Source organism: Salmo trutta, chromosome 28, assembly GCF_901001165.1.
Source record: "Salmo trutta chromosome 28, fSalTru1.1, whole genome shotgun sequence".
In the NCBI taxonomy this organism is placed as follows: Eukaryota; Metazoa; Chordata; class Actinopteri; order Salmoniformes; family Salmonidae; genus Salmo; species Salmo trutta.
Window position 1 is genome coordinate 1,146,381 of NC_042984.1, and position 21,717 is coordinate 1,168,097.

A 21,717-nucleotide genomic window follows, 5' to 3' on the forward strand; every position below is an offset into this window, starting at 1 on the left:
GACACTGCCTTGGGAACAGGGACTGGGACACACAGGGAGCCAGTAGACACTGTCCTGGGAACAGGGACTGGGACACACAGGGAGCCAGTAGACACTGCCTGGGAACAGGGACTGAGACACACAGGGAGCCAGGAGACACTGCCTGGGAACAGGGACTGGGGCTGGGACACACAGGGAGACAGGAGACACTGTCTGGGATCAGGGACTGGGACTGGGACACACAGGGAGACAGGAGACACTGCCTGGGAACAGGGACTGGGACACACAGGGAGCCAGGAGACTGCCTGGGAACAGGGACTGGGGCTGGGACACACAGGGAGACAGGAGACACTGTCTGGGATCAGGGACTGGGACTGGGACACACAGGGAGCCAGGAGACACTGTCTGGGAACAGGGACTGGGACACACAGGGAGCCAGGAGACACTGTCTGGGAACAGGGACTGGGACACACAGGGAGCCAGGAGACACTGTCCTGGGAACAGGGACTGGGACACACAGGGAGCCAGTAGACACTGTCCTGGGATCAGGGGCTGAGACACACAGGGAGCCAGTAGACACTGTCTGGGAACAGGGACTGGGGCTGGGACACACAGGGAGCCAGGAGACACTGCCTGGGAACAGGGACTGGGACTGAGACACACAGGGAGCCAGGAGACACTGCCTTGGGAACAGGGACTGGACTGGGGCTGAGACACACAGGGAGCCAGGAGACACTGTCTGGGAACAGGGACTGGGACACACAGGGAGCCAGGAGACACTGCCTTGGGAACAGGGACTGGACTGGGGCTGGGACACACAGGGAGCCAGGAGACACTGCCTTGGGATCTGTCTGTTGATGAGCTGGAAGTGTTCATTTTAATCCTGTATGGCTGTGGAGGATTCGGTGGAGACAGCGGGTAAATGGAGAGTTTCTGCTCAGACATGTCTGGGTTCCTTTTCTCTGGAGGAGCCATGTCTCAGTATCGCTTCAGAGAGATCATGGGTTACCTCAGTTCTGATGACAAAGAACCAGACAAATTTGACATGGTATCCAATGTATAAATGGACTGTTTTTGACTGCTGTCATATCGACACTTCTATTCATTATAATACCAGTATTGCTTTTGTGCCGATTTTCACTTTTTATCAAGCACACTTGGTGCTTATAATGATGTTTCGGCTACTGACGTTTTTACCATTTGCAAAAAAAAAACATAAGCTATTATTATTATTATTATTATTTACATAATTCCACTGTTGTTCAGTTCATATCATCATACCATCCTTCTCTCATACTGGGATATACGGTATTACCAGCTTAGTACACAAGGCGGCGCCATAACAAAAAATATATAGATGTACTGTTGTAAAGTGGTTGTTCCACTGGATATCATAAGGTGAATGCACCAATTTGTAAGTCGCTCTGGATAAGAGCATCTGCTAAATGAAGTAAATGTAAAATGTAAATAAAACGCAAAGAATGGGTGTGGAAATAGCGCCCCGCTGTGGCTTTTACCGGAATTGTATGTGTGTGAGCTTGTTTGAATATGAGAGTCAAGTTGTAGGCTATTTAAATATAACATAATCCGTTCACTGTGTAGTAGCATGGTTACTTTCTTCATTTGCATGAAGACTTACAGATATTATATCATATAATATACCACAAAATTAGATTATTGATAATGCAGAACAAGAGCACAAGTATATCTAATCTAACAACAAGCTTCTCTTTCTCCCCTATGTGTGAGTGAGTAGGTGTGTGTATGGCTGTTGAGGGGAGGACGGCTCGTAATAATGTCTGGAACGGAGTCAACGGAACGCCATCAAAACGTAAAAACACGTGGTTTTCATGTGTTTGATTCCATTCCACTGACTCCGTTCCAGACATTATTACGAGCCGCCCTCCCCTCGGCAGACCCCAGTCAGTGGTGGATAGGTGGTGTTTAGTTACTCTAGTGCTGTTATTCATTAGCCAGACTGTTGGTCTGCCTGATTGCTTTGCATACAGCCCGTGGGAACTGTGTGGGGGTAAATCTATGTGCAGTGTGTATATGAATCACTTCTCTCTCCAGCATTTAAAAAAAAAAAAAAGTCATGTAACCTTTATTTAACTAGGCAAGTCAGTTAAGAACAAATTCTTATTTACAATGACGGCCTACCACCGGCCCAAACCCGGGCGATGCTGGGCCAACACCATTACAGTATGAGGGTAGATACCAGACATTTTATTAAAATCATAGGACAAAAATAACAACTGGTTTAAAACGTTATTTCCAAACACATGGATCTTCTCTAAACCAGTTTATCAAAACACACGATTAAAGACAAAATATAAAAGAAAAAGAAAGTGTAGAAAAATATATAATCAGATCCACCAGCTTCTTCATTAGGTGTATAAAACAATCAGTGCCATTAGAGATTCATTCAAACTCTACTTATGAAGTAGTTTTCATATAACGACAATCCTCAGATTTACAAATAATGTTCAAAGCCAATATTCAAAGGCTTGTCCCTTCTGTAGCCCCCGAAGTCCCTTTTCCCTGGCTTCTACATGTTGAAGGCCCTTTCCCTAGCTTCTACATGTTGAAGGCCCTTTCCCTACCTTCCCCTAGCTTCTACATGTTGAAGGCTCTTTCCCTACCTTCCCCTGGCTTCTACATGTTGAAGGCTCTTTCCCTAGCCTTTCCCTAGCCTTTCCCTAGCCTTTCCCTACCTTCCCCTAGCTTCTACATGTTGAAGGCTCTTTCCCTACCTTCCCCTGGCTTCTACACGTTGAAGGCCCTTTCCCTAGCCTTTCCCTGGCTTCTACACGTTGAAGGCCCATCCCTAGCTTCTACATGTTGAAGGCCCTTCCCCTAGCTTCTACATGTTGAAGGCCCTTTCCCTAGCCTTTCGCTAGCTTCTACATGTTGAAGGCCCTTCCCCTAGCTTCTACATGTTGAAGGCCCTTTCCCTAGCCTTTCCCTAGCCTTTCCCTAGCTTCTACATGTTGAAGGCCCTTTCCCTAGCCTTTCCCTAGCCTTTCCCTAGCCTTTCCCTAGCCTTTCCCTAGCCTTTCCCTAGCCTTCCCTGGCTTCTACACGTTGAAGGCCCTTTCCCTAGCCTTCCCTGGCTTCTACACGTTGAAGGCCCTTTCCCTAGCCTTTCGCTAGCTTCTACATGTTGAAGGCCCTTTCCCTAGCCTTTCCCTAGCCTTTCCCTAGCCTTTCCCTAGCTTCTACATGTTGAAGGCCCTTTCCCTAGCCTTTCCCTAGCCTTTCCCTAGCCTTTCCCTAGCCTTTCGCTAGCTTCTACATGTTGAAGGCCCTTTCCCTAGCCTTTCCCTAGCCTTTCGCTAGCTTCTACATGTTGAAGGCTCTTTCCCTAGCCTTTCCCTAGCCTTTCCCTAGCCTTTCCCTAGCCTTCCCTGGCTTCTACACGTTGAAGGCCCTTTCCCTAGCCTTTCCCTGGCTTCTACACGTTGAAGGCCCATCCCTAGCTTCTACATGTTGAAGGCCCTTCCCCTAGCTTCTACATGTTGAAGGCCCTTTCCCTAGCCTTTCGCTAGCTTCTACATGTTGAAGGCCCTTTCCCTAGCCTTTCCCTAGCCTTTCCCTAGCCTTTCCCTAGCCTTCCCTGGCTTCTACACGTTGAAGGCCCTTTCCCTAGCCTTTCGCTAGCTTCTACATGTTGAAGGCCCTTTCCCTAGCCTTTCCCTAGCCTTTCCCTAGCTTCTACATGTTGAAGGCCCTTTCCCTAGCCTTTCCCTAGCTTCTATATGTTGAAGGCCCTTTCCCTAGCCTTTCCCTAGCCTTTCCCTAGCCTTTCCCTAGCCTTTCGCTAGCTTCTACATGTTGAAGGCCCTTTCCCTAGCCTTTCCCTAGCCTTTCCCTAGCTTCTACATGTTGAAGGCCCTTTTCCTAGCTTCTACATGTTGAAGACCCTTTCCCTAGCCTTTCCCTAGCCTTTCGCTAGCTTCTACATGTTGAAGGCCCTTTCCCTAGCCTTTCCCTAGCCTTTCCCTAGCTTCTACATGTTGAAGGCCCTTTTCCTAGCTTCTACATGTTGAAGACCCTTTCCCTAGCCTTTCCCTAGCCTTTCCCTAGCCGTTTCCTAGCTTCTACATGTTGAAGGCCCTTCCCCTAGCTTCTACATGTTGAAGGCCCTTTCCCTAGCCTTGCCCTAGCTTCTACATGTTGAAGGCCCTTTCCCTAGCCTTCCCCTAGCTTCTACATGTTGAAGGCCCTTTCCCTAGCCTTTCATAGCTTCTACATGTTGAAGACCCTTTCCCTAGCCTTTACATGTTGAAGACAGAAGAGTTAGGGTTTAGGGTTTAGGGTGATGTTGCTCCTCACCCTCTTCTTCCTCCTCCTCCCCCTCTTCATACTCTTCCTTCTGCTCCTCTTCCCTCCTCCTGCTTTTCCTCTTCTTCCTCCTCCTCCTGCTCTTCTTCCTCCTCCTGCTGCTCCTCTTCCTCCTCCACCTGCTCCTCCTCCTCTTCCTCTTGCTCCTTCTCCTCCTCTTCCTCCTCCACCTGCTCCATCTCCTCTTCCTCTTGCTCCTCCTCCTCCACTTCCTCATCGTACAAATACTCAGTATTTATCTTTGTGCCCTGCCAGGTAACTGTGCTAGCATATGTTCCTCCTACACGCCCTCCCTAACACGCTCCCTGCAGCCCCCTCAGTGTTCCCTCGCTAAACTGGTACGTGAGCTTCCTCTTCACTTTACAGATCTCTCCTGTTCTGCTGTAGTTTCTGAGCGCCCGGGCCATCTTCTGGTACGTCATGGTCTTGCGATTCCCCTTCCTGCGTCCCCACAGCTGGGCCAGACGTTCCTTGTTCTGGGAGGAGAACTGGAAGGTTCCGGAGCAGGACTGTACCCACCAGATGCAGCTTCGCATGGAGGGGGTCTGAAGCATCTCAAACAGGAAGTGGAACAGACGCTCCTTCTTCTTTCCTGTCGGGGGGGGGGGGGGGGGGGGCAAAGGCGGGATACAGGAAGTAAGTATATTGTTATTTGTTATTGTTTATTCGTTATTAAGGTTGGTGTGTGTGGCTGGCTGGATGGGGCGTGGGTCTGATAGAAGAGTGAGAGAAGGGGTCACTGGTGTGTACTGGTGTCAGTGTGTACTGGTGTCAGTGTGTAGTGGTGTCAGTGTGTAGTGGTGTCAGTCTGTAGTGGTGTCAGTGTATGTAGTGGTGTCAGTATGTAGTGGTGTTCAGTGTGTAGTGGTGTCAGTATGTAGTGGTGTCAGTGTGTACTGGTGTCAGTGTATGTAGTGGTGTCAGTATGTAGTGGTGTCAGTGGGTACTGGTGTCAGTGTGTAGTGGTGTCAGTGTGTAGTGGTGTCAGTGTGTAGTGGTGTCAGTGTGTAGTGGTGTCAGTATGTAGTGGTGTCTGTGGTACTGGTGTCAGTGTGTAGTGGTGTCAGTGTGTACTGGTGTCAGTATGTAGCGGTGTCAGTATGTAGTGGTGTCAGTGTGTAGTGGTGTCAGTGTGTAGTGGTGTCAGTGTGTAGTGGTGTCAGAGTGTAGTGGTGTCAGTGTGTAGTGGTGTCAGTATGTAGTGGTGTCAGTTTGTAGTGATGTCAAAGTGTAGTGGTGTCAGTATGTAGTGGTGTCAGTGTGTGGTGGTGTCAGTAGGTAGTGGTGTCAGTATGTAGTGGTGTCAGTATGTAGTGGTGTCAGTGGGTAGTGGTGTCAGTGTGTAGTAATGTCATCGTGTCTTCTGGTGTCAGTATGTAGTGGTGTCACTATGTAGTGGTGTCAGCGTGTGCTGTGGTGTCAGTATGTAGTGGTGTCAGTGTGTAGTGGTGTCAGTGTGTAGTGGTGTCAGTGTGTACTGGTGTCAGTGTGTTATGGTGTCAGTGTGTAGTGGTGTCTGTGATACTGGTGTCAGTATGTACTGGTGTCAGTATGTACTGGTGTCAGTGTGTTATGGTGTCAGTGTGTAGTGGTGTCAGTGTGTAGTGGTGTCAGTGTGTAGTGGTGTCAGTGTGTAGTGGTGTCGGTATATAGTGGTGTCAGTATGTAGTGGTGTCAGTATGTACTGGTGTCAGTGTGTAGCGGTGTCAGGATGTACTGGTGTCAGTATGGAGTGGTGTCAATGTGTAGTGGTGTCAGTATGTACTGGTGTCAGTATGTAGTGGTGTCAGTATGTAGTGGTGTCAGTATATAGTGGTGTGGGTGTGAATAGTGGTGTGGGTAGGTGTAGTGGTGTTGTTGTGTATAGTGGTGTAGGTGTGTATAGCGGTGTGGGTGTGTATAGGGGTGTGGGTGTGTGTAGTGGTGTGGTAGTGTATAGTGGTGTGGGTGTGTATAGTGGTGTGGGTGTGTATAGCGGTGTGGGTATGTATAGTGGTGTATAGTGGTGTGGGTGTGGGTGTGTGTAGTGGTGTGGGTCTGTATAGTGGTGTGTAGTGGTGTGGGTGTGTGTAGTGGTGTGGGTGTGTATAGTGGTGTGTAGTGGTGTGGGTGTGTATAGTGGTGTGTTGTGGTGTAGGTGTGTGTAGTGGTGTGGGTGTGTGTAGTGGTGTGGGTGTGTATAGTGGTGTGGGTGTGTATAGTGGTGTGGGTGTGTATAGTGGTGTGTAGTGGTGTGGGTGTGTATAGTGGTGTGGGTGTGTATAGTGGTATGGGTGTATGTAGTGGTGTGGGTGTGTGTAGTGGTGTGGGTGTATAGTGGTGTGGGTGTATGTAGTGGTGTGGGTGTGTGTAGTGGTGTGGGTGTATAGTGGTGTGGGTGTATGTAGTGGTGTGGGTGTGTGTAGTGGTGTGGGTGTGTGTAATGGTGTGGGTGTATAGTGGTGTGGGTGTGTATAATAGTGTGGGTGTGTGTAGTGGTGTGGTAGTGTGTAGTGTGTAGTGGGGTGGGTGTGTATAGTGGTGTGGGTAGTGTGTAGTGGTGTGGGTGTGTGTGTAGTGCTGTGGGTGTGTATAGTGGCGTGGGTGTGTATAGTGGTGTGGGTAGTGTATAGTGGTGTGGGTAGTGTGTATAGTGGTGTGGGTAGTGTATAGTGGTGTGGGTAGTGTATAGTGGTGTGGGTAGTGTATAGTGGTGTGGGTGTGTATAGTGGTGTGGGTAGTGTATAGTGGTATGGGTGTGTATAGTGGTGTGGGTGTGTATAGTGGTGTGGGTGGTGTATAGTGGTGTGGGTAGTGTATAGTGGTGTGGGTAGTGTGTATAGTGGTGTGGGTAGTGTATAGTGGTGTGGGTAGTGTGTTTAGTGGTGTGGGTAGTGTATAGTGGTCTGGGTAGTGTATAGTGGTGTGGGTAGTGTATAGTGGTGTGTGTAGTGTATAGTGGTGTGGGTAGTGTGTATAGTGGTGTGGGTAGTGTATAATGGTGTGGGTAGTGTATAGTGGTGTGGTAGTGTGTATAGTGGTGTGGGTAGTGTATAGTGGTGTGGGTAGTGTGTATAGTGGTGTGGGTAGTGTATAGTGGTGTGTGTAGTGGTGTGGTAGTGTGTAGTGGTGTGGGTGTGTATAGTGGTGTGGGTGTGTATAGTGGTGTGGGTGTGTATAGTGCTGTGGGTGTATGTAGTGGTGTGGGTAGTGTGTATAGTGGTGTGGGTAGTGTATAGTGGTGTGGGTGTGTATAGTGGTGTGGGTGTATAGTGGTGTGGGTGTGTAGTAGTGTGGGTAGTGTATAGTGGTGTGGGTAATGTGTATAGTGGTGTGGGTAGTGTGTAGTGGTGTGGGTAGTGTATAGTGGTGTGGGTGTGTATAGTGGTGTGGGTGTGTATAGTGGTGTGGGTGTGTATAGTGGTGTGGGTAGTGTATAGTGGTGTGGGTAGTGTGTATAGTGGTGTGGGTAGTGTATAGTGGTGTGGGTAGTGTGTATAGTGGTGTGGGTAGTGTATAGTGGTGTGGGTAGTGTATAGTGGTGTGGGTAGTGTATAGTGGTGTGGGTAGTGTGTATAGTGGTGTGGGTAGTGTATAGTGGTGTGTGTAGTGGTGTGGGTAGTGTATAGTGGTCTGGGTAGTGTATAGTGGTGTGGGTAGTGTGTAGTGGTGTGGGTAGTGTATAGTGGTGTGGGTGTGTATAGTGGTGTGGGTGTGTATAGTGGTGTGGGTATGTAGTGGTGTGGGTGTGTATAGTGCTGTGGGTGTATATTGGTGTGGGTAGTGTGTATAGTGGTGTGGGTAGTGTATAGTGGTGTGGGTAGTGTGTATAGTGGTGTGGGTAGTGTATAGTGGTGTGGGTAGTGAATAGTGGTGTGGGTAGTGTATAGTGGTGTGGGTAGTGTATAGTGGTGTGTGTAGTGGTGTGGTAGTGTGTAGTGGTGTGGGTGTGTATAGTGGTGTGGGTATGTAGTGGTGTGGGTGTGTATAGTGCTGTGGGTGTATGTAGTGGTGTGGGTAGTGTGTATAGTGGTGTGGGTAGTGTATAGTGGTGGGGGTGTGTATAGTGGTGTGTGTGTATAGTGGTGTGGGTGTATATTGGTGTGGGTGTATAGTGGTGTGGGTAGTGTATAGTTCTGTGGGTGTATGTAGTGGTGTGGGTATGTAGTGGTTTGGGTTTGTATAGTGCTGTGGGTGTATGTAGTGGTGTGGGTAGTGTGTAGTGGTGTGGGTAGTGTATAGTGGTGTGGGTGTGTATAGTGGTGTGGTAGTGTATAGTGGTGTCGGTGTGTATAGTGGTGCGGGTGTATAGTGGTGTGGGTAGTGTATAGTGTTGTGGGTGTATGTAGTGGTGTGGGTGTGTGTAGTGGTGTGGGTAGTGTATAGTGGTGTGGGTAGTGTATAGTGCTGTGGGTGTATGTAGTGGTGTGGGTAGTGCCCCTCCCAAAAGATAGAATTTGTAGATAACTGGCCCTCTTTCTGGGATTCACCCACAAACAGGACCAAGCCTGGCCTGCTGAGGAGTGACGGACTCCATCCTAGCTGGAGGGGTGCTCTCATCTTATCTACGAACATAGACAGGGCTCTAACTCCTGTAGCTCCACAATGAAATAGGGTGCAGGCCAGGCAACAGGCTGTTAGCCAGCCTGCCAGCTTAGTGGAGTCTGCCACTAGCACAGTTAGCGTAGTCAGCTCAGCTTTCCCCATTGAGACCGTGTCTGTGCCTCGATCTAGGTTGGGCAAAATTAAAAATGGCGGTGTTCGCTTCAGTAATCTTACTAGTATAAAGACCTCCTCCATTCCTGCCATTATTGAAAGAGATTGTGATACTTCACATCTCAAAATTGGGTTACTTAATGTTAGATCCCTCACTTCCAAGGCAGTTATAGTCAATGAACTAATCACTGATCATAATCTTGATGTGATTGGCCTGACTGAAACATGGCTTAAGCCTGATGAATTTACTGTGTTAAATGAGGCCTCACCCCCTGGTTACACTAGTGACCATACCCCCGTGCATCCGGCAAAGGCGGAGGTGCTGCTAACATTTACGATAGCAAATTTCAATTTACAAAAAAAAAAAACAATGACGTTTTCGTCTTCTGAGCTTCTAGTCATGAAATCTATGCAGCCTACTCAATCACTTTTTATAGCTACTGTTTACAGGCCTCCTGGGCCATATGCAGTGTTCCTTACTGAGTTCCCTGAATTCCTATCGGATCTTGTAGTCATAGCAGATAATATTCTAATTTTTGGTGACTTTCACATTCACATGGAAAAGTCCACAGACCCACTCCAAAAGGCTTTCGGAGCCATCATCGACTCAGTGGGTTTTGTCCAACATGTCTCTGGACCTACTCACTGCCACAGTCATACTCTGGACCTAGTTTTGTCCCATGGAATAAATGTTGTGGATCTTAATGTTTTTCCTCATAATCCTGGATTATCGGACCACCATTTTATTGCGTTTACAATTGCAACAAATAATCTGCTCAGACCCCAACCAAGGAAGATTAAAAGTCGTGATATAAATTCTCAGACAACCCAAAGATTCCTTGATGCCCTTCCAGACTCCCTCTGCCTACCCAAGGACGTCAGAGGACAAGAATCAGTTAACCACCTAACCGAGGAACTCAATTTAACCTTGCGCAATACCCTATATGCAGTTGCACCCCTAAAAATTAAAAACATCTGTCATAAGAAACTAGCTCCCTGGTATACAGAAAATACACGAGCTCTGAAGCAAGCTTCCAGAAAATTGGAACGGAAATGGCGCCACACTAAACTGGAAGTCTTCCGACTAGCTTGGAAAGACAGTACCGTGCAGTATCGAAGAGCCCTCACTGCTGCACGATCATCCTATTTTTCCAACTTAATTGAGGAAAATAAGAACAATCCGAAATTTCTTTTTGACACTGTCGCAAAGCTAACTAAAAAGCAGCATTCGCAAATGGAGGATGGCTTTCACTTCAGCAGTAATAAATTTATGAACTTCTTTGAGGAAAAGATCATGATCATTAGAAAGCAAATTACGGACTCCTCTTTAAATCTGGGTATTCCTCCAGGGCTCCATTGTCCTGAGTCTGCACAACTCTGCCAGGACCTAGGATCAAGGGAGATACTAAAGTGTTTTAGTACTATATCTCTTGACATAATGATGAAAATAATCATGGCCTCCAAACCCTCAAGCTGCATACTGGACCCTATTCCAACTAAACTACTGAAAGAGCTGCTTCCTGTGCTTGGCCCTCCTATGTTGAACATAATAAACGGCTCTCTATCCACCGGATGTGTACCAAGCTCACTAAAAGTGGCAGTAATAAAGCCTCTCTTGAAAAAGCCGAATCTTGACCCAGAAATTATAAAAAACTATCGGCCTATATCGAATCTTCCATTCCTCTCAAAAATTTTAGAAAAAGTTGTTGCGCAGCAACTCACTGCCTTCCTGAAGACAAACAATGTATACGAAACGCTTCAGTCTAGTTTTAGACCCCATCATAGCACTGAGACTGCACTTGTGAAGGTGGTAAATGACCTTTTAATGACGTCAGACCGAGGCTCTGCATCTGTCCTCATGCTCCTAGATCTTAGTGCCGCTTTTGATACCATCGATCACCACATTCTTTTGGAGAGATTGGAAACCCAAATTGGTCTACATGGACAAGTTCTGGCCTGGTTTAGATCTTATCTGTCGGAAAGATATCAGTTTGTCTCTGTGAATGGTTCGTCCTCTGACAAATCAATTGTAAATTTCGGTGTTCCTCAAGGTTCCGTTCTAGGACCACTATTGTTTTCACTATATATTTTACCTCTTGGGGATGTCATTCGAAAACATAATGTTAAATTTCACTGCTATGCGGACGACACACAGCTGTACATTTCAATGAAACATGGTGAAGCCCCAAAATTGCCCTCGCTAGAAGCCTGTGTTTCAGACATAAGGAAGTGGATGGCTGCAAATTTTCTACTTTTAAACTCGGACAAAACAGAGATGCCTTTCCTAGGTCCCAAGAAACAAAGAGATCTTCTGTTGAATCTGACAATTAATCTGGATGGTTGTACAGTCGTCTCAAATAAAACTGTGAAGGACCTTCGGTGTTACTCTGGACCCTGATCTCTCTTTTGAAGAACATATCAAGACTGCTTCAAGGACAGCTTTTTTCCATCTACGTAACATTGCAAAAATCAGAAACTTTCTGTCCAAAAATGACGCAGAAAAATTAATCCATGCTTTTGTTACTTCTAGGCTGGACTACTGCAATGCTCTACTTTCCGGCTACCCGGATAAAGCACTAAACAAACTTCAGTTAGTGCTAAATACGGCTGCTAGAATCCTGACTAGAACCAAAAAATTTGATCATATTACTCCAGTGCTAGCCTCCCTACACTGGCTTCCTGTTAAGGCAAGGGCTGATTTCAAGGTTTTACTGCTAACCTACAAAGCATTACATGGGCTTGCTCCTACCTATCTTTCCGATTTGGTCCTGCCGTACATACCTACACGTACGCTACGGTCACAAGACGCAGGCCTCCTAATTGTCCCTAGAATTTCTAAGCAAACGGCTGGAGGTAGGGCTTTCTCCTATAGAGCTCCATTTTTATGGAATGGTCTGCCTACCCATGTGAGAGACGCAGACTCAGTCTCAACCTTTAAGTCTTTACTGAAGACTTATCTCTTCAGTAGGTCCTATGATTAAGTATAGTCTGGCCCAGGAGTGTGAAGGTGAACGGAAAGGCTGGAGCAACGAACCGCCCTTGCTGTCTCTGCCTTGTCGGTTCCCCTCTTCCCACTGGGATTCTCTGCCTCTAACCCTTTTACAGGGGCTGAGTCACTGACTTACTGGTGTTCTTCCATGCCGTCCATGGGAGGGGTGCGTCACTTGAGTAGGTTGAGCCACTGACGTGGTCTTCCTGTCTGGGTTGGCGCCCCCCCCTTGGGTTGTGCCGTGGCGGAGATCTTTGTGGGCTATACTCGGCCTTGTCTTCGGACGGTAAGTTGGTGGTTGTAGATATCCCTCTAGTGGTGTGGGGGCTGTGCTTTGGCAAAGTGGGTGGGGTTATATCCTGCCTGTTTGGCCCTGTCCGGGGGTATCATCGGATGGGGCCACAGTGTCTTCTGATCCCTCCTGTCTCAGCCTCCAGTATTTATGCTGCAGTAGTTTATGTGTCGGGGGGCTAGGGTCAGTCTGTTACATCTGGAGTATTCTCTTGTCTTATCCGGTGTCCTGTGTGAATGTAAATATGCTCTCTCTAATTCTCTCTTTCTCTCTTTCTTTCTTTCTTTCTCTCTGAGGACCTGAGCCCTAGGACCATGCCTCAGGACTACCTGGCATGATGACTCCTTGCTGTCCCCAGTCCACCTGGCCATGCTGCTGCTCCAGTTTCAACTGTTCTGCCTGCGGCTACGGAACCCTGACCTGTTCACCGGACGTGCTTGTTGCACCCTCGACAATTACTATGATTATTATTATTTGACCATGCTGGTCATTTACGAACATTTTAACATCTTGACCATGTTCTGTTATAATATCCACCCGGCACAGCCAGAAGAGGACTGGCCACCCCTCATAGCCTGGTTCCTCTCTAGGTTTCTTCCTAGGTTTTTGGCCTTTCTCAGGAGTTTTTCCTAGGGAGTTTTTCCCAGCCACCGTGCTTCTTTCACATGCATTGCTTGCTGTTTGGGGTTTTAGGCTGGGTTTCTGTACAGCACTTTGAGATTTCAGCTGATGTACGAAGGGCTATATAAATAAATTTGATTTGATTTTTGATTTGATTTAGTGTGTATCGTGGTGTGGGTAGTGTATAGTGGTGTGGGTGTGTATAGTGGTGTGGGTGTATAGTGGTGTGGGTGTGTAGTAGTGTGGGTAGTGTATAGTGGTGTGGGTAGTGTGTATAGTGGTGTGGGTAGTGTGTAGTGGTGTGGGTAGTGTGTAGTGGTGTGGGTAGTGTATAGTGGTGTGGGTAGTGGTGTGGTAGTGTATAGTGGTGTCGGTGTGTATAGTGGTGTGGCTGTGTATAGTGGTGTGGGTAGGTAGTGGTTTGGGTTTGTATAGTGCTGTGGATGTATGTAGTGGTGTGGGTAGTGTGTATAGTGGTGTGGGTAGTGTATAGTGGTGTGGGTGTGTATAGTGGTGTGGGTGTGTATAGTGGTGTGGGTGTGTATAGTGGTGTGGGTAGTGTATAGTGGTGTGGGTAGTGTGTATAGTGGTGTGGGTAGTGTATAGTTGTGTGGGTAGTGTGTATAGTGCTGTGGGTGTATGTAGTGGTGTGGGTAGTGTATATAGTGGTCTGGGTAGTGTATAGTGGTGGGGGTGTGTATAGTGGTGTGTGTGTATAGTGGTGTGGGTGTATATTGGTGTGGGTGTATAGTGGTGTGGGTAGTGTATAGTTCTGTGGGTGTATGTAGTGGTGTGGGTGTGTGTAGTGGTGTGGGTAGTGTATAGTGGTGTGGGTACTGTGTATAGTGGTGTGGGTAGTGTGTAGTGGTGTGGGTAGTGTATAGTGGTGTGGGTAGTGGTGTGGTAGTGTATAGTGGTGTCGGTGTGTATAGTGGTGTATCTGTGTATAGTGGTGTGGGTATGTAGTGGTTTGGGTTTGTATAGTGCTGTGGGTGTATGTAGTGGTGTGGGTAGTGTGTATAGTGGTGTGGGTAGTGTATAGTGGTGTGGGTGTGTATAGTGGTGTGGGTGTATAGTGGTGTGGGTGTATAGTGGTGTGGGTAGTGTATAGTGCTGTGGGTGTATGTAGTGGTGTGGGTGTGTGTAGTGGTGTGGGTAGTGTATAGTGGTGTGGGTAGTGTATAGTGCTGTGGGTGTATAGTGGTGTGGGTGTGTGTAGTGGTGTAGGTAGTGTATAGTGGTGTGGGTCGTGTGTATAGTGGTGTGGGTAGTGTGTAGTGGTGTGGGTAGTGTATAGTGGTGTGGGTGTGTATAGTGGTGTGGGTAGTGTATAGTGGTGTGGGTAGTGTATAGTGGTGTGGGTGTATGTAGTGGTGTGCGTGTATGTAGTTGTGTGTGTATTGTGGTGTGGGTAGTGTGTAGTGGTGTGGGTAGTGTGTATAGTGGTGTGGGTAGTGTATAGTGGTGTGGGTAGTGTGTATAGTGGTGTGGGTAGCGTATAGTGGTGTGGGTAGTGTATAGTGGTGTGTATAGTGGTGTGGGTGTGTATAGTGGTGTGGGTAGTGTGTATAGTGGTGTGGGTAGTGTGTATAGTGGTGTGGGTAGTGTGTATAGTGGTGTGGGTAGTGTATAGTGGTGTGTGTAGTGGTGTGTGTAGTGGTGTGGGTGTGTGTAGTGGTGTGGGTAGTGTATAGTGGTGTGGGTACTGTGTATAGTGGTGTGGGTAGTGTGTAGTGGTGTGGGTAGTGTATAGTGGTGTGGGTAGTGGTGTGGTAGTGTATAGTGGTGTCGGTGTGTATAGTGGTGTATCTGTGTATAGTGGTGTGGGTATGTAGTGGTTTGGGTTTGTATAGTGCTGTGGGTGTATGTAGTGGTGTGGGTAGTGTGTATAGTGGTGTGGGTAGTGTATAGTGGTGTGGGTGTGTATAGTGGTGTGGGTGTATAGTGGTGTGGGTGTATAGTGGTGTGGGTAGTGTATAGTGCTGTGGGTGTATGTAGTGGTGTGGGTGTGTGTAGTGGTGTGGGTAGTGTATAGTGGTGTGGGTAGTGTATAGTGCTGTGGGTGTATAGTGGTGTGGGTGTGTGTAGTGGTGTAGGTAGTGTATAGTGGTGTGGGTCGTGTGTATAGTGGTGTGGGTAGTGTGTAGTGGTGTGGGTAGTGTATAGTGGTGTGGGTGTGTATAGTGGTGTGGGTAGTGTATAGTGGTGTGGGTAGTGTATAGTGGTGTGGGTGTATGTAGTGGTGTGCGTGTATGTAGTTGTGTGTGTATTGTGGTGTGGGTAGTGTGTAGTGGTGTGGGTAGTGTGTATAGTGGTGTGGGTAGTGTATAGTGGTGTGGGTAGTGTGTATAGTGGTGTGGGTAGCGTATAGTGGTGTGGGTAGTGTATAGTGGTGTGTATAGTGGTGTGGGTGTGTATAGTGGTGTGGGTAGTGTGTATAGTGGTGTGGGTAGTGTGTATAGTGGTGTGGGTAGTGTGTATAGTGGTGTGGGTAGTGTATAGTGGTGTGTGTAGTGGTGTGTGTAGTGGTGTGGGTAGTGTGATTAGTGGTGTGGGTAGTGTATAGTGGTGTGGGTAGTGTATAGTGGTGTGTGTAGTGGTGTGGGTAGTGAATAGTGGTCTGGGTAGTGTATAGTGGTATGGGTGTATTGTGGTGTGGGTGTAATGTAGTGGTGTGGGTAGTGTGTATAGTGGTGTGGGTAGTGTGTATAGTGGTGTGGGTAGTGTATAGTGGTGTGGGTAGTGTATAGTGGTGTGGGTGTATTGTGGTGTTGGTGTATGTAGTGGTGTGGGTAGTGTGTGTAGTGGTGTGGTAGTGTGTATAGTGGTGTGTGTGTGTGTAGTGGTGTGGGTGTGTATAGTGGTGTGGGTGTGTGTAGTGTTGTGGGTGTGTGTATTGTTGTGGGTAGTGTATAGTGGTGTGGGTAGTGTATAGTGGTGTAGGTAGTGTGTAGTGGTGTGTGTGTGTGTAGTGGTGTGGGTGTGTATAGTGGTGTGGGTAGTGTGTATAGTGGTGTGGGTAGTGTATAGTGGTGTGTGTAGTGGTGTGGGTAGTGTGTGTAGTGGTGTGGGTAGTGTATAGTGGTGTGTATAGTGGTGTTGGTAGTGGTGTGGGTAGTGTTTTTAGTGGTGTGGGTAGTGGTGTGGGTAGTGTGTATAGTGGTGTGGGTAGTGGTGTGGGTAGTGTGTATAGTGGTGTGGGTAGTGGTGTGGGTAGTGTGTATAGTGGTGTGGATAGTGGTGTGGGTAGTGTATAGTGGTGTGGGTCGTGGTTTGGGTAGTGTGTATAGTGGTGTGGGTAGTGGTGTGGGTAGTGTGTATAGTGGTGTGGGTAGTGTTGTGGGTAGTGTATAGTGGTGTGGGTGTGTATAGTGCTGTGGGTGTATGTAGTGGTGTGGGTGGTGTGTAGTGGTGTGGGTGTGTGTAGTGGTGTGGGTAGTATGTAGTGTTGTTACCTGAGTGTGATGCGAGGGGCGGCGTTTCGCTCGTCTTCCTGCCTCTCCTCTCAGCAGGGGGGCAGGTCAGAGCGTCGGTAGGAGAGGATGGTGGGTAATCTAGACAGACGGAGCCGGTGGAATCGGACTCACTGCAGGGAGTTGTCACGTTGGAGTAGGTACCGCACTCCTGAAACCACACCTCTACTCAGTCAGACAGGTTAAATAGGAGTCTGACGTTATTACAATCAGCCTCAGCTGATTCCTATCATTCTCTTTCCTTATTAACGTGTAGTACTGTGTAGTATTAACAATGTGTAGTACTGTGTAGTACACGTGTAGTAGCCCTGTTGTATGTGTGTATTAACCATGTAGTACATGTTTAGTGTTGTATGTGTGTAGTAAACGTGTAGTAATGTTGAGTGTTGTGTGTGTGTGTTGTAAACGTGTAGTAGTAATGTTGTATGTGTAGTGGAGCAGCCTTCTCAGTAGTCACCACAGTAGTCAGTGTTAAAAGCAGTGAGCCTGACGCCAATAAAAACCATTCAAAACCTTCTCCGTTTGACCTTCTATATCGCAATGTACAATTTTACAAAGGCAATGAATTGAACAGTCCATCGACTTCTTCTTGCCCAATGAGCTAAGCAGTCAGGCATATGATGTCACGCAGGCTAAGCTAATGGCTAAGTTCTAAAAGGGGGTTTTCCTATTCAAATGTCTATAGTGGAAGGGCCTAAATATTAACATTATACAAATGTGCAAATATACATAAATTATAATATTGTAATCACTTAATAAAATAGCTAAATGCTATTTTTCTGCGTGCATGTTGTATGAGAGGGTGTGTTCATTGTTCATAGCTTCCCTGTGGCTCAGTTGGTAGAGCATGGTATTTGCAACGCCAGCATGTTGTGTGAGAGGGTGTGTTCATTGTTCATAGCTTCCCTGTGGCTCAGTTGGTAGAGCATGGTGTTTGCAACGCCAGCATGTTGTGTGAGAGGGTGTGTTCATTGTTCATAGCTTCCCTGTGGCTCAGTTGGTAGAGCATGGTGTTTGCAACGCCAGCATGTTGTGTGAGAGGGTGTGTTCATTGTTCATAGCTTCCCTGTGGCTCAGTTGGTAGAGCATGGTGTTTGCAACGCCAGCATGTTGTGTGAGAGGGTGTGTTCATTGTGCTCACCCAGTGGTTGCCATGAAGGCGAGGCCATTCTGTGTGCGGAGCCTGTTTTTCATATTCTTTATTAGGAGAACTATAGTCGTAATGCCACTGGTAGGCATACTGACCAGACCAGCTGTTCTCTGGAGAGACAATACGTCAACACGTCAACAAATTAATCAATCAGGCAATCAAGGTAATCAAGGTAATCAATCAATCAACCAATCACCCAATCAACCAATCAGGCAATCAAGGTAATCAACCAATCAACCAATCAGGCAATCAAGGTAATCAACCAATCAACCAATCAACCAATCAGGCAATCAATCAACCAATCAGGCAATCAAGGTAATCAACCAATCAACCAATCAACCAATCAGGCAATCAAGGTAATCAACCAATCAACCAATCAACCAATCAATCAATCAATCAATCATTCAACCAATCAATCAATCAATCAATCAATCAATGAATTAACTCACACACGCTCACCTATGATGCTGGTCCCCTGGTGTTGGTTTGAGTGTGTGTGTGTTTGCTGAGCTGGCGTGGTAGGAGGCGTAGGTGGTGTGTGTTGAACATCCAGGGAGTGTTCCTGCAGGTATTCTTCAATGACTTCCAGGTCCACCTCTACTGGGGTCTGGGCAGGACCGGACCAGCCTGAGATATAACCCATCTAGAGGAGAGGAGACAGCATGGTCAGTGTACACATACTGTAGAGGGTGTCGAAAGCGTTCAAGGTGACTCCAATGTTTCCCCACAGTTGTGTCCAGTTGGCTGGATGTCCTTTTGGTGGTGGAACATTCTAGATACATATATGAAACTGTTGAGTGTGAAAAACCCACCAGCGTTGACGTTCTTGACACACTCAAACCAGTGTGCCTGGCACCTACCACCATACCCCGTTCAGTGGCACTTTAATATTTTGTCTTGCCCATTCACCCTCGGAATGGTCACACATAAATAATCCATGTCTCAATTGTCTCAAGGCTTAAAAATCATTCTTTAACCTGTCTCCTCCCCTTCATTTACTCTGATTGAAGTGGATTTAACAGGTGACATCAACAAGGGATAATAGCTTTCACCTGGATTCACCTGGTCAGTCCATGTCCTAATGTTTCTAATATGTTATAAACTGAGTGTATTTATATACACCTTCTAGCTCAAACATACTCAGCACACAATCACTGGATATAACTTCAATACCTGTAGCAAGGACTGTAACAAGGACTGTAACAAGGACTGTAACAAGGACTGTAACAAGGACTGTAACAAGGACTGTAGCAAGGACTGTAACAAGGACTGTAACAAGGACTGTAACAAGGACTGTAGCAAGGACTGTATTATTGACTGTATTATTGACTGTATTAATTGTTGTAATAATGACTGTAATAAGGACTGTATTATTGACTGTATTAATGACTGTAGCAAGGACTGTAACAAGGACTGTAGCAAGGACTGTATTGTTGACTGTATTAATGACTGTAACAAGGACTGTAACAAGGACTGTATTATTGACTGTATTAATTGCTGTAATAATGACTGTAATAAGGACTGTATTATTGACTGTATTATTGACTGTATTAATGACTGTAACAAGGACTGTAGCAAGGACTGTATTGTTGGCTGTATTAATGACTGTAACAAGGACTGTAACAAGGACTGTAACAAGGACTGTATTATTGACTGTATTAATGACTGTAGCAAGGACTGTAACAAGGACTGTAACAAGGACTGTATTATTGACTGTATTATTGACTGTATTAATTGCTGTAATAATGACTGTAATAAGGACTGTATTATTGACTGTATTAATGACTGTAGCAAGGACTGTAACAAGGACTGTAGCAAGGACTGTAGCAAGGACTGTAACAAGGACTGTAACAAGGACTGTAACAATGACTGTAGCAAGGACTGTAACAAGGACTGTAGCAAGGACTGTAACAAGGACTGTAACAAGGACTGTAGCAAGGACTGTAACAAGGACTGTAGCAAGGACTGTAGCAAGGACTGTAACAAGGACTGTAACACTGACTGTAACAAGGACTGTAACAAGGACTGTATTAAGGACTGTATTAAGGACTGTATTATTGACTGTATTAATTGCTGTAATAATGACTGTAATAAGGACTGTATTATTGACTGTATTAATGACTGTAGCAAGGACTGTAACAAGGACTGTAGCAAGGACTGTAATAAGGACTGTAACACTGACTGTAACAAGGACTGTAACAAGGACTGTAACAAGGACTGTATTATTGACTGTATTAATGACTGTAGCAAGGACTGTAACAAGGACTGTAACAAGGACTGTATTATTGACTGTATTAATTGCTGTAATAATGACTGTAATAAGGACTGTATTATTGACTGTATTAATGACTGTAGCAAGGACTGTAACAAGGACTGTAACAAGGACTGTAACACTGACTGTAACAAGGACTGTAACAAGGACTGTAACAAGGACTGTAGCTATGACTGTAACAAGGACTGTAGCAAGGACTGTATTATTGACTGTATTAATTGCTGTAATAATGACTGTAATAAGGACTGTATTATTGACTGTATTAATGACTGTAGCAAGGACTGTAACAAGGACTGTAGCAAGGACTGTATTGTTGACTGTATTAATGACTGTAACAAGGACTGTAACAAGGACTGTAACAAGGACTGTATTATTGACTGTATTATTGACTGTATTAATTGCTGTAATAATGACTGTAATAAGGACTGTATTATTGACTGTATTAATGACTGTAGCAAGGACTGTAACAAGGACTGTAGCAAGGACTGTAATAAGGACTGTAACACTGACTGTAACAAGGACTGTAACAAGGACTGTAACAAGGACTGTAACAAGGACTGTAACAAGGACTGTAATATGGACTGTAACAAGGACTGTAACAAGGACTGTAATAAGGACTATAATAAGGACTGTAACAAGGACTGTAATAAGGACTGTAGCAAGGACTGTAACAAGGACTGTAACAAGGACTGTAACAAGGACTGTATTATTGACTGTATTATTGACTGTATTAATTGCTGTAATAATGACTGTAATAAGGACTGTATTATTGACTGTATTAATTGCTGTAATAAGGACTGTAATAAATCACTGCCATCAACATCTTCTAATGACATCTGGAATCCCACAAAATTGAAGAAGGGGGATCCCGTCTGAAGGGGGATCCAGTCTGAAGGGAGATCACTTCGGAACGGGAATCACGTCAGAACGGGGATCCCGTCTGAAGGGGGATCACTTCGGAACGGGAATCACGTCTGAAGGGGATCCCGTCTGAAGGGGGATCCCGTCTGAAGGGGGATCACGTCTGAAGGGGGATCCCGTCTGAAGGGGGATCCCGTCTGAAGGGGGATCACTTCGGAACGGGAATCACGTCAGAACGGGGATCCTGTCTGAAGGGGGATCACGTCTGAAGGGGATCCTGTCTGAAGGGGGATCACGTCTGAAGGGGGATCACGTCTGAAGGGGATCCTGTCTGAAGGGGGATCACTTCGGAACGGGAATCACGTCTGAAGGGGATCCTGTCTGAAGGGGGATCCCGTCTGAAGGGGGATCCTGTCTGAAGGGGGATCCCGTCTGAAGGGGGATCACGTCTGAAGGGGGATCACGTCTGAAGGGGAATCCTGTCTGAAGGGGATCCTGTCTGAAGGGGGATCACGTCTGAAGGGGATCCTGTCTGAAGGGGGATCACGTCTGAAGGGGGATCACGTCTGAAGGGGATCCTGTCTGAAGGGGGATCCCGTCTGAAGGGGGATCCTGTCTGAAGGGGGATCCCGTCTGAAGGGGATCCTGTCTGAAGGGGGATCCCGTCTGAAGGGGAATCCTGTCTGAAGGGGGATCACGTCTGCATGTGATATTTCCTCACATCATTGTCTGTTTTTTAAAATTCTATAACTGACAAGACTCCTTTCCAATATCAGATAACTCCTACTTTGAAGACACTTTATAAATGCAGGCCCTGGTCTCTCTTGTAAATGTTCTGTTGGTACTGTTCTGTAGTTATTGTATAGTAATATATATTAGTATATATTTAATAGTTGTTGTATGGACATGTTAGTAGTATTCTGTAGCTATTGTATAGTAATACATATTAGTATATATTTAATAGTTGTTGTATGGACCAGAAGGTGTTAGTAGTGTTCTGTAGTTATTGTATAGTAATACACAGTAGTATATATTTAATAG

General features: G+C 46.3%; 1 protein-coding gene and 1 long non-coding RNA gene across 3 annotated transcripts in view; both read right to left on the reverse strand.

The window, feature by feature from the left end:
* Positions 1–2,071: 2,071 nt before the first annotated feature.
* Positions 2,072–3,083, reverse strand: LOC115165246 (uncharacterized). Its single transcript, XR_003870116.1, has 2 exons — positions 2,694–3,083; positions 2,072–2,582 (listed from the first exon to the last, which is right to left on the reverse strand). It is a non-coding gene; the product is annotated as an uncharacterized LOC115165246 (long non-coding RNA).
* Positions 3,084–4,535: 1,452 nt separating this feature from the next.
* Positions 4,536–21,717, reverse strand: part of LOC115165247 (transcription factor PU.1) — a 19,558-nt gene continuing 2,376 nt past the window's right edge. For both annotated transcript variants that reach the window (XM_029718247.1, XM_029718246.1), the window contains exons 3-6: positions 18,003–18,186; positions 17,535–17,653; positions 16,376–16,544; positions 4,536–4,915 (exon numbers count right to left, since the gene is read on the reverse strand). In XM_029718247.1, coding sequence (XP_029574107.1) covers positions 4,617–4,915; positions 16,376–16,544; positions 17,535–17,653; positions 18,003–18,186 — 771 coding nt within the window. In that variant the 3' untranslated portion in view covers positions 4,536–4,616. The remainder of the gene's footprint in view (positions 4,916–16,375; positions 16,545–17,534; positions 17,654–18,002; positions 18,187–21,717) is intronic.